At 40.5% G+C, this 13,468-nt stretch overlaps 1 protein-coding gene across 5 annotated transcripts in view; it reads left to right on the top strand.

Annotated features, from left to right (window-relative positions):
- Nak (Numb-associated kinase) overlaps positions 1-13,468 on the top strand; it is a 555,804-nt gene that overhangs the window by 217,881 nt on the left and 324,455 nt on the right. For all 5 annotated transcript variants that reach the window (XM_071680832.1, XM_071680812.1, XM_071680802.1 and 2 more), the window contains 2 exons: positions 2,407-2,610; positions 5,387-5,519. In XM_071680832.1, the coding sequence (XP_071536933.1) occupies positions 2,407-2,610; positions 5,387-5,519 (337 nt within the window). The remainder of the gene's footprint in view (positions 1-2,406; positions 2,611-5,386; positions 5,520-13,468) is intronic.

Raw genomic sequence — 13,468 nt, 5'->3', positions numbered from 1 at the left:
GCAAAAATTGTCCAAACACCTCTCTCTTCTCTTTCACTAATAATCTTACTTCATCCCACCATTCACTACCCTTTCTAATCTGCCCACCTCCCACCTTTCTTGTGCTACATACATCTTTTGCTCAAGCCATCACTGCTTCCCTCAATGCATCCCATTCCTCCCCCACTCCCATTACATCATTTGTTCTCACCTTTTGCTATTCTGCACTCAGTCTCTCCTGGTACTTCCTCGCACAAGTCTCCTTTTCAAGCTCACTTACTCACACCATTCTCTTCTCCCTGACGTTCTCTTCTTTTCTGGAAACCTCTACAAATCTTCACCTTTGCATCCACAAAATCCTGATCAGACATCTCTCTAGCTGCCCCTCTCAGCACATTAACATCCAAAAGTGTCTCTTTCACATGCCTATCAATTAACATGTAATCCAGTAACGCCCTCTGGCCATCTCTCCTACACATATACGTATGCTTATGTATATCACTCTTTTTGAACCAGGTATTTCTAATCACCAGTCCTCTTTCAGCACACAAATCCACAAGCTCTTCACCATGTCCATTTACAACACTGAATGCCCCATGTACACCAATCATACCCACAACTGTTACATTAGTCACCTCTGCATTTAAATCACCCATCACTAGTACCTGGTCTCATGCACCATAGCTGCTAACACACTTATTTAGCTGCTCCCAAAACATTTGCCTTTCATGATATTTCTTCTCGTGACCAGGTGCATAGGCACCAATGATTAACAGTCTCTCTCCATCTACTTTCGGTTTTACCCATATCAATCTAGTGTTTACTTACACTCAGTCACATATTCCCACAACTCCTGCTTCAGGAATTTATTAAAAAAGAGGGTGACTGTATTGTTGAATGGTTGGTAAGGATATTCAGCATGTGTGTTGATCATGGTGAAGTGCCTGAGGATAAAGGAGAGTGTTAAAATTAGAGAGGTATAAGTTTGTTAAGTATTCCTGGGAAATTACATTGGAGGGTATTGATTGAGAGGGTAAAGGCATGTACAGAGCATCAGATTGGGAAAGAGCAGTGTGGTTTCAGAGGATGTGTGGATCAGGTGTTTGCTTTGAAGAATGTATGTGAGAAATACTTAGAAAAACAGATGGATTTGTATGTAGCGTTTATGGATCTGGAGATAGCATATAATAGGGTGGATAGAGATGCTTTGTGGAAGTTTCTAGCAGCTTACCTCATGCACCATATACTCTTAAAACCTTCTGCAAAGCATCTCTATCAACCCTATCATATGCTTTCTCCAGATCCATAAATGCTACTTACATATCCAGCTGTTTTTCTAAGTATTTCTCACACACATTCTTCAAAGAAAACATCTGATCCACACATCCTCTACCCTGCGTTTTGTGAAAGGCGACTAAAAAGTGAGGGAGTGGGAGGCTGGAAATCCTCCCCTCCCATTTTCAATTTCCCAAAAGAAGGAATCAGAGAAGGGGGCCGAGGGAGGATATTCCCTCTTGAGGCTCAGTTCTCTGTTCTTAAAGCTACCTTGCTAACATGAGAAATGCGAATAGGTATGAAAAGAATTATTTGGTAGGCAGCTGGCGACTAGGGAGGTACATTGCTAGTACTACTTGCCTGGGTATTGGGAGGGTTAGTGGTAGTTGTGTAGGGAGCCAGCGCTTTAGTGGATGTCTTGTTGCACTTCTCTGACCTAGGTAGCTGTCTTTCCTTTCTGCCACACCCACACTTTTGACTACTTGCATTCTGTCCACAAACATAGTCTCTCCCTGTTACACATAACACTTGACAAAACTTAACTTGCAAAGCCCATTCTTTGTAACTCTAGATTTTCCTGCAGTGAGCATTATGTGCTAGCCCTGCCTTTTGGCAAAATGTTAGGACCTGTAGATGGCTGTAGTAGGTAAGTACATTTAGGCAGGAGCATTAGGTAAAATCATTAGGTACAAGTAGTAGGTAGGAGCATAGGTAGACACATTAGTTTAGTAGTAGTCAGTAGGAACATTAGGAAGGAACCTCTGCAAACACTGCACTAGAGTTGCCCTCTGCCCTTGGCCTGTTAAGGGTGAGGCAGTAAAGGCTAAGAAGTTGCACTGGAGTCCACTTATGGAGATTCAATTGCTGTAGCTACCCCCTTAAGTGAGTTCCAGTTGGAGCAGGTCTCGGTAATATAGATAGAATAGATAGATAAATATATATGTTTTAGAAATAGCGATTTTCACCAACTTTGTGTTGAATGACAAATGTTAGTTTCCCTTTTTTTTTTTTTTGTATCCCCCCCTCTCTCTCTCTCTCTCTCTCTCTCTCTCTCTCTCTCTCTCTCTCTCTCTCTCTCTCTCTCTCTCTCTCTCTCTCTCTCTCTCCCTCCCCAGTGTTTGATTTTTATTAAGTGTACTTTTTTCTTCTCAGGTCGAGAATATCCTTATTAGTAGTGAAGGCAACTATGTTTTATGTGATTTTGGATCTGCCACGGCACGGGTATTATGTGGGACAACAGATGGCATATCAAGAGTAGAAGAGGAAATTCAGCGTTATACTACTTTAGCATATCGTGCTCCAGAAATGATAGACTTGTATCTTGGCCGACCAATCACAACTAAGTCAGATATATGGGTAGGTTACATTGTCTTTGTTTTATGAATTAAATCTGAATTCTGTGATGATTTCTCTAGTATGCTGTATGAGGATTTTGCTTGCCTGATCCAGTGAGGCTTGTGGGTTGGTAGTATTTTGAGCCTCTTTTATGTTCATTATTCCTAGCTTTTGCTTGGGTTTTGTACAATACTTTTTTTTCATACTTGATAGCCCTTTCCCTGCATTATTGAGGTAATGCCAGGAACATATGAAAAAAAGTCACTTTCCCTTAAATCAGTTGTCTAGCTGTCATGTGTAAGCAACAGCTCCATATCCACAACCAGGCCCCACAGACCTTTCACTGGTTTATCTGGCTACTTCACTTGCCCTGATTCATACTATTGACAGCACGTTAAACTGTGCACCATGTCAATCCAATTCACACTGTCTCATGCATTGTCTTAAATGTACTATCTATCTCTCTTTTCTTCTCGTCGTGGCTACTTCCACACCCATTAAGACACTGCAACCTAAGCTTTCAAGGGTGAGCCCTCCCTGTGTGGCTTCTTTTGTACCATCTTTTAGAAACTAAAAACAAGATGGGGAGTGTTTCCAGCCTCCTGCTTCTTCCCCCTTTAGTGACCTTCTAGGACATGGAGGGAATAAGGAGGTAGAATTTTTTCTTCCCTTCTCCAGGGATGTAGTTTACACTTATATAAACCTGGGATTCCTGCCAGAATGAGTTCAGTTTGATGTCTTAGGTAACTAAACCTCCGGAGCATGCTTTTGAACTTGTATTTGCAGTTTTTTATCATCATTCAGAAGGACTGATTTCCATATGTGTGATTAAGAGAGCATTTTTCTGTTTTCCATTAAAAAAGTATGGCTCATTGCTTGGTTTATTTTTTCATGAGCTGAAATAGTCATAGGGTCATTGTTCTTATTTTGCATGTGACTCTAATTTCAAGTGGGGTAGTTGGTTGTAACATCCTATTAGAAAAATAAGTAACCACAAGCAGAGTGCTTGATCTTAGGAACAAGGTAGGTATCAAAATATTTATGTTCACAGAAACACAAAAAAGGAGAGAAAGAAAATTTTGGTAACTCCTCTTTTCAGCATGATATCCCCCAGGGTAAGAAGGGTTAGCCCGAATGGTATTTTTGGCAATATGTTGATTATACCAATGCAGATAATGCAATTAAGGTTTTACAATTACAGTTCCTGCCCAGCCTTATAATTATATGCATCATATGGGTTGAGAATGCTTGGTGTTGCCCCCACAGTAAGAGCTGCTTTTTTATGAATGACTTCTGGAGAAGGCATATGATAGAGTTGATAGAGATGCTCTGTGGAAGGTATTAAGAGTATATGGTGTGGGAGGAAAGTTGTTAGAAGCAGTGAAAAGTTTTTATCGAGGATGTAAGGCATGTGTACGTGTAGGAAGAGAGGAAAGTGATTGGTTCTCAGTGAATGTAGGTTTGCGGCAGGTGTGTGTGATGTCTCCATGGTTGTTTAATTTGTTTATGGATGGGGTTGTTAGGGAGGTAAATGCAAGAGTTTTGGAAAGAGGGGCAAGTATGAAGTCTGTTGGGGATGAGAGAGCTTGGGAAGTGAGTCAGTTGTTGTTCGCTGATGATACAGCGCTGGTGGCTGATTCATGTGAAAAATTGCAGAAGCTGGTGACTGAGTTTGGTAAAGTGTGTGAAAGAAGAAAGTTAAGAGTAAATGTGAATAAGAGCAAGGTTATTAGGTACAGTAGGGTTGAGGGTCAAGTCAATTGGGAGGTGAGTTTGAATGGAGAAAAGCTGGAGGAAGTGAAGTGTTTTAGATATCTGGGAGTGGATCTGGCAGCGGATGGAACCATGGAAGCGGAAGTGGATCATAGGGTGGGGGAGGGGGCGAAAATTCTGGGGGCCTTGAAGAATGTGTGGAAGTTGAGAACATTATCTCGGAAAGCAAAAATGGGTATGTTTGAAGGAATAGTGGTTCCAACAATGTTGTATGGTTGCGAGGCGTGGGCTATGGATAGAGTTGTGCGCAGGAGGATGGATGTGCTGGAAATGAGATGTTTGAGGACAATGTGTGGTGTGAGGTGGTTTGATCGAGTGAGTAACGTAAGGGTAAGAGAGATGTGTGGAAATAAAAAGAGCGTGGTTGAGAGAGCAGAAGAGGGTGTTTTGAAGTGGTTTGGGCACATGGAGAGAATGAGTGAGGAAAGATTGACCAAGAGGATATATGTGTTGGAGGTGGAGGGAACGAGGAGAAGAGGGAGACCAAATTGGAGGTGGAAAGATGGAGTGAAACAGATTTTGTGTGATCGGGGCCTGAACATGCAGGAGGGTGAAAGAAGGGCAAGGAATAGAGTGAATTGGATCGATGTGGTATACCGGGGTTGACGTGCTGTCAGTGGATTGAATCAAGGCATGTGAAGCGTCTGGGGTAAACCATGGAAAGCTGGGTAGGTATGTATATTTGCGTGTGTGGACGTATGTATATACATGTGTATAGGGGGGGGTTGGGCCATTTCTTTCGTCTGTTTCCTTGCGCTACCTCGCAAACGCGGGAGACAGCGACAAAGTATAGTAAATATAAATAAATAATTATTTTGAGCAAACTTTATTTCATTTCATGAGACTTTTTGCTTTGTAAGAATGTATGTTCTCAAAAGCTAATTTCTGTTGAAATCATGAATTTGGAACTTACAAATAACAGCATTTAAAAAAAAGAATTATCACATATCAAAAGAGTTCTTTTACTTTTTCATGCAAAATATTTGTCAGATTTTACAATTAATTTTATTTTTCTCCCTTTCAGGCCTTAGGATGCATGCTATACAAGCTTTGTTTTTTCACTTTGCCATTTGCCGAAAGTCCACTGGCAATTTCTTCAGGGAACTTCACTATTCCGGATAATGCAAGATATTCCAAACACTTGCTAGCACTTATTCGTAAGTATTCAAAGATTTTATCATAACTCTTTAACCTTGTAACATTCACATATGAAGACCTTTTCCATATGATCCACATCCACAGATGAAGGTCTTTACAATGAGAATTCATGCCACAGTTTCAAGGCAAGTTATGGGGGAGCATAGAAGTAGGTGTGGTATGGATTGGAATGAGTGAAAACTATCAAGGAAGAGGAAAAGATGGATGTGCAATTCTGCTATCACCAAGAGTGTGGGAGGGTGTTCCAGAGCATGGATGGAATGGATCAAGAATAATGTGGGGAAAAGGAAAGACTGGGATTGTGAAATATGCATTGGTATGTGAATATGCACCTGTGAATATGAAGTCTGTGCAAGGTAAGGATGAAATGAAGCTTTTCTGGAGGAATTTAGATGACTTGTTAAACAGTTTTGAGGATGAGAGAAACATGGTCGCATTAGGTGATATGAATGTGAAAATGGGTTGTGATGGAATTGGTGAAATGGTTAATGGGGAGTGCCTGGAGTAGATGAGAATGGAAACTTATCTTGTGGACATTTTTGCTGAGAGGGGTTTATTCCTTGCAAACCCCTTTTTTCAGCACAAGATGATCCACAGATATACATGGATGAGGAATGATGGAAGCAAAGGGCAAAAGGCAGTTATTGACTATGTGGCAGTTGGTGAAAGATTTAGAAAGATTGTGCAAAATGCTAGAGTCATGAGAGGTTTCTTTGGAGACTGACCATTTTGTGGTTCTTATGTTGATGAGGATCAAGGAGAAGTGTAAGGAAGAATGAAGAGGTGAAAGTGTTGGCTAGGGAGAAGATGAATCAGGAAAAATATAGGGAGGAAGGTAACTGAAAGCTCAGATAAAAGTGCATTGAATGTAGGAATCCAGTCATGTGTGAATGAAGTGTTAAAAATGTTTAGAATACTAGTAAAGGGTGTAGAATCAGTAGTTGGATACAAGAATAAAAAGGACAATGCATGGTGGACAGAAGAGATGAGAAATTCTGTGGAAGAGAAGAAAAAGGCATATGATAGATTGCTCAATAGGAATGTACCAGTGGAAATTCAGCAAAGGAGGAGGGAAGAATACAGAATATTTAAGTGGAATGTTAAGAAACTGATGGAGGAAAGCAAAGAAAGAGTAGATGAAAATTTTGGAAGGAAGTTAAGTGAAAACTTTTGGAGTAAGAAATTGTACTGGAAGGTGAAGAAGGAAAGAGGTGGATGAAAGAGTGGAAATGTTGATGTGAGAAGTAAGGAAGGGAAATTGCTGAATCAAATGGAGGAAGTGAAAAGAAGATGGAAAGAATATTTGAAAAACTGATGAATGTGGGAGAATGGGAGGCAGCAGTTGTTACATGCATGAGTATGGAGTAGGGAAGGAAGAAGGTACAAGTACAGGGGCCTATAGCAAAGAGGGAGGTCAGAAGGGCAATAATGAGGTTGAAGGTAGGAGAGGCACCTAGAGTGGATGGGATTATGGCAGAAATAGGGAGGAGAAAGTGTGATGCGAGTGGATGCATCTTACATGTAATTTAGCATGGAAATAGAAGAGAGTTGGGTGAAAGCTATTATTGTTCCTTTATTCAAAGGAAAAGGTGTGAAGGATATGTTTAGCAATTATAGGGAGATAAGTCTTAGATATACCAGGAAAAGTGCATGCAAGAATCTTGATTGACATAGAGATGGAAGTGACTGAATGTAGAATAAGTGAAGAGCAAGGGGGTTTTAGGAAAGGTAGGGGGTGTGTGGATGGATCACATTTTTGAAGTAAATATGACCATGGAAAAGTATTTAGTAAAAGATAAGAAGTTGTACGTAGCTTTTTTGGATCTGGAGGAAGCATACGACAGAGTCAAGTGTAATGCTTTATGGGATGTGTTATGAATATATGGTATAGGGGAAAACTGTTGAATAGTGTAAAGACCTCTATATTGGAGCAAATGCATGTGTAAGAGAGGATGAAATGCTGAGCGAAAGTTTGGGATACATGTAGGTGTGAGGCTGGGTTGTGTGATGTTTAAGTGGCTTTTTGATTTATATGTGGATGGAATGATAAGAGAGATGAAAGCATAACTAGGGAAAAGGGTTGCAGAGATGGAGTATAGATGATACTGTGTTGTTTGCGAGAGTGAAGAGGAGTTGCAGAAGGTTGTGTTTTATGATGTGTGCAAGCAGAGGAGATTGAAGATAAATGCTAGTGTAAGTAAAGTAATGGTGTTTGAAAGGAAGCAGAGTGAAAGAATAGATTTTGTAAAACCATATAGAGTAAAAGAAGAAAGTGTACTAAATTGTGCTCTGGATATGGGGGAAAACTGGAAGTGAGAGAATTTAAGTATCTGGGAGCTGTCTTCGGTAAATGTGGTGACATGAAAGGAGATATAAGAGAGAGAGCAGTACAGGGTAAAAGAGTCATTGGGTCCCTTAATAGAATAGTGAAGGATAAAGGTGTAAGTATGGAATTTAAGAGAGGAGTAAGGGACAGCACAGTCCTTCCAACCCTGACCTGTACACTTGAAACATGGATGTGGAATGAGGCACAGAGGTCGAGAATCCAGGCTGTGTGAGTGGAAGACCACCTGTGACATGGGCAAATAGATTGGAGGAATACTGGAGGGAGAGATAGATAGGAAGAATGTGAGGAATGGTGTATGCGAGGGAGGCATGTAAGGACAGGGATAAGTGGAGAGACTTTTGCCGTGGCCACCCTTTGAAGGAAGTTCCTGAAGGGAATGGGCATCAGAGATGTAGACATAGTTTCAAGGCCATACTTTGAGTAGGGGTAGGTAGGTGGGTCGACAGTTGCTTTAATGGGACAGTCGCTCTCAGTTACCATGCAGAAATGACACAGGGAAGTGCAGTCATGTTGTTGCATTTGCCAATTTCTTCTGATATATATATTTAGCACCTATTTAAATGTTATGGTACTGATAAAGTTACCAGTAAAGTATAGATTATTGTCTTTGTATTTATTTTATTGTACTTAACTGCCATCTCCTGCATTAGCAAGGTGGTGCAAGGAAACAGACAAGGAATGGCCCAACCCACCCACATACACATATATTTGTAAATTGATAAAATCAAAATGAAAATCATAACATCAGTTGAAGAAGAAAAAAGAAGTGTTAAGATATACATGTATATGAAAGATACACAATTCACTCATCTCTGATAGCAGTGGAGCAGTAGCTCCTCTTTGATCATTACAAGTATGTATACTTTATGCTGTTTAACTTTCATGTAATAAGGATGAAAGATCTGTATGGATTCAAAAGCCTCATTTATTTTTCATGGTAGGAAACTGTTTACGAAAGATCGCTTGTACAGGATAGGTGGGAGAGTTTTGATCTTCTTTGATAACAATCTAAGTGCTATTAAGATAAGCAGAGTAGACACACAGACATTTACGACTCTCTACAGTGACATTACCAACAAGTTCAAAAGTAAACTACGTCTCGGCATTATTTACAGACCTCCCAAGCAAAAAGAAGATGACAATAAGATATTATACAATGAAATCAAAAGTATAATAGAGATTGAAGAGGTTGTAATTGTAGGAGACTTCAACAGTCCAAACATGAACCGGAACACATTAAGAGGTGACCAAGAGGGAACGAGACTAACAGAACTGATTGAAGATGCTTTTCTAGAACAGTTAATGAAAAACCAACTAGAGGTAAAAACATTCTTGATCTTGGCCCCACTATTGACACATACTTAATCATCTCTTGCAAAGTAGACAAGAGTTTGTCAAACAGTGATCACAGTTTGATTAGACAAGAGATGAATTTAGATTATGAAATAAATGACAACAAACTATTGATTCTAGATTACAGGCAAGCAAATTAGAAAACTTTAGACAAGAAATTCGCATTACCACTTGGTCAAAACTTCTTGATGTTTTTACACTTGAGGAATATTCATTATTGTTATACTTAATTGCTGTTTCCCTCATCAGCATGGTTGTGCCAGGAAACAGACGAAGAATGGCCCATCCACTAATATTTATTTATTTATTTATTTTGCTTTGTCGCTGTCTCCCGCGTTTGCGAGGTAGCGCAAGGAAACAGATGAAAGAAATGGCCCAACCCACCCCCATACACATGTATATACATACACGTCCACACACGCAAATATACATACTCATACATCTCATTGTACACATATATATACACACACAGACACATACATATATACACATGCACACAATTCACACTGTCTGCCTTTATTCATTCCCATCGCCACCTCGCCACACATGGAATAACATCCCCTTCCCCCCTCATGTGTGCGAGGTAGCGCTAGGAAAGGACAACAAAGGCCCCATTCGCTCACACTCAGTCTCTAGCTGTCATGTAATAATGCCCAAAACCACAGCTCCCTTTCCACATCCAGGCCCCACAGAACTTTCCATGGTTTACCCCAGACGCTTCACATGCCCTGATTCAATCCATTGATAGCACGTCTACCCTGGTATACCACATCGATCCAATTCACTCTATTTCTTGCCCGCCTTTCACCCTCCTGCATGTTAAGACCTCCAATTTGGTCTCCCACTTCTCCTCGTTCCCTCCACCTCCGACACATATATCCTCTTGGTCAATCTTTCCTCACTCATTCTCTCCATGTGCCCAAACCATTTCAAAACACCCTCATTTGCTCTCTCAACCACGCTCTTTTTATTTCCACACATCTCTATTACCCTTACATTACTTACTCGATCAAACCACCTCACACCACATATTGTCCTCAAACATCTCATTTCCAGCACATCCACCCTCCTGCGCACAACTCTATCCATAGCCCATGCCTCGCAACCATACAACATTGTTGGAGCCACTATTCCTTCGAACATAGCCATTTTTGCTTTCCGAGATAATGTTCTCGACTTCCACACATTCTTCAAAGCTCCCAGGATATTCGCCCCTCCCCCACCCTATGATTCACTTCCACTTCCATGGTTCCATCCGCTGCCAGATCCACTCCCAGATATCAAAAACACTTTACTTCCTCCAGTTTTTCTCCATTCATACTTACCTCCCAATTAACTTGACCCTCAACCCTACTGTACCTAATAACCTTGCTCTTATTCACATTTACTCTTAACTTTCTTCTTTCACACACTTTACCAAACTCAGTCACCAGCTTCTGCAGTTTCTCACATGAATCAGCCACCAGTGCTGTATCATCAGCGAACAACAACTGACTCACTTCTCAAGCTCTCTCATCCCCAGCAGACTTCATACTTGCCCCTCTTTCCAAAACTCTTGCATTCACCTACCTAACAACCCCATCCATAAACAAATTAAACAACCATGGAGACATCACACACCCGTGCCACAAACCTACATTAACTGAGAACCAATCACTTTCCTCTCTTCCTACTCGTACACATGCCTTACATCCTCGAGAAAAACTTTTCACTGCTTCTAACAACTTGCCTCCAACACCATATATTCTTAATACCTTCCACAGAGCATCTCTATCAACTCTATCATATGCCTTCTCCAGATCCATAATTGCTACATACAAATCCATTTGCTTTTCTAAGTATTTCTCACATACATTTTTCAAAGCAAACACCTGATCCACATCCTCTACCACTTCTGAAACCACACTGCTCTTCCCCAATCTGATTCTCTGTACATGCCTTCACCCTCTCAATCGATACCCTCCCATATAATTTACCAGGTATACTCAACAAACTTATACCTCTGTAATTTGAGCACTCACCTTTATCCCCTTTGCCTTTGTACAATGGTACTATGCACGCATTCTGCCAATCCTCAGGCACCTCACCATGAATCATACATTAAATAACCTTACCAACCAGTCAATAATACAGTCAACAATACAGTGATAGCAAAGTGCTCTCAAGTCAAATAATGAATGGTGATACAAGAAATTTTGCAGCTTTATACAAACAACTAATTTTGAAGATATTGATTGTATATAAAAGGAGTAGATTTGAAATAAAGTGACAGAGTGGAGCAAAGTAGATTTTTTAAAGGACTTGGATGTGCAGAAGCTCACATCATGAGAACGGTACAGAAAACATTTTAGAAAAGAACTGTGTTTGTTTCATTTTTCTTGAAGGAGAAAAGGTATTTGTTTGTGTACTAAGTAATGGATTGAGTACTGTAATAAGTATGTCATGTGGGAGGACAAATATACAGTATTACATGTGTTAGAATTATTCAACTTCATGAATGTTTTGATGATAGATTTAAGATTATATATATTATATTAAGAGTGTGGCCCAAAAGGCTAAGGGGCAGCACTAATTATGGAGACTCTATTGCCTTACCTACCCCTTGAGGAAGTTCCAGTTGGAACAGGCATCAGAGATAGATAGGTTATTTAGTATTTAGATATGATGAAGTGATATGAAAAAGGTGTGTCTTTTGGTGAAAGTAAATCTTGCAGTCTGCTTATGTTAAAGAGATGATTTGGTTGTAAAGATTTGCAAAAAAACAAGAGCCACTGAATGAATTTGGGAGTGTGTTTTAGAAAATTGACTGTGAGTACAGGTTTTGTCTCTCAGTTTGATGCTCTATGGTCTGGCAAATCCCATGGTCCAGCACGTCTTGAATCTGCCACCATTAGTTTGTGGATCTGCCACCAGGGTGGTGCTGTTAATAGCCCTAAGGCACCAAAATGTTTAAACTGCAGCCAAGCTTATTAACAGTCCTCTTAATTTCTTATATTCAGTTTTTTGCTGAAAATGAAAGCCAGAAAAGTTTAAAGTTTCAGAAAACTTTGAAAGGTGCCAGGAGTACACAATTAGACACCACTTGTAAAGTGGTTTGTGCTGCAACATAATGAAGGTGTAAGCAATTCTGGGGAGATGCTTATCGAGCAGACCAAAGCTTTTCATAGAGAACTAAAACTAGACTGTGACTGAATATTTGCAAGGATGGTTACACAAGTTTAAGAGGAGACATGGAATTTCAGCACAGTGTGTGCAGAGAAAAGTATAATGCTGATGCGGAAGCTTGTAGTGTAAGATTGTAGTAAAAGAATTGATAAAAACTCCAATTCTCTATCAAACAACCAACAGCAATACATACAGGGCAAGAGAGAGAGTGTACGAGCCAGTTGCCCTTCTGGGACTGATGCAGTGTGGGCTGGCTGCCTTGATGATCACAATTAAACAACAGTAGTAACAAGAGTTGACCAAAGTCAAATACCAACCTATGGTTTTTTTTTTTTTTTTTTTTTTTTTATACTTTGTCGCTGTCTCCCGCGTTTGCGAGGTAGCGCAAGGAAACAGACGAAAGAAATGGCCCAACCCCCCCTCCCATACACATGTACATACACACGTCCACACACGCAAATATACATACCTACACAGCTTTCCATGGTTTACCCCAGACGCTTCACATGCCCTGATTCAATCCATTGATAGCACGTCTACCCTGGTATACCACATCGATCCAATTCACTCTATTTCTTGCCCGCCTTTCACCCTCCTGCATGTTAAGACCTCCAATTTGGTCTCCCACTTCTCCTCGTTCCCTCCACCTCCGACACATATATCCTCTTGGTCAATCTTTCCTCACTCATTCTCTCCATGTGCCCAAACCATTTCAAAACACCCTCATTTGCTCTCTCAACCACGCTCTTTTTATTTCCACACATCTCTCTTACCCTTACATTACTTACTCGATCAAACCACCTCACACCACATATTGTCCTCAAACATCTCATTTCCAGCACATCCACCCTCCTGCGCACAACTCTATCCATAGCCCATGCCTCGCAACCATACAACATTGTTGGAGCCACTATTCCTTCGAACATAGCCATTTTTGCTTTCCGAGATAATGTTCTCGACTTCCACACATTCTTCAAAGCTCCCAGGATATTCGCCCCTCCCCCACCCTATGATTCACTTCCACTTCCATGGTTCCATCCGCTGCCAGATCCACTCCCAGATATCAAAAACACTTTACTTCCT

This window comes from Panulirus ornatus, chromosome 2 (assembly GCF_036320965.1).
Source record: "Panulirus ornatus isolate Po-2019 chromosome 2, ASM3632096v1, whole genome shotgun sequence".
NCBI classification, from domain to species: Eukaryota; Metazoa; Arthropoda; class Malacostraca; order Decapoda; family Palinuridae; genus Panulirus; species Panulirus ornatus.
Note: the sequence above shows the minus strand (reverse complement) of the source record. Positions and strands in the feature narration are given on the sequence as shown.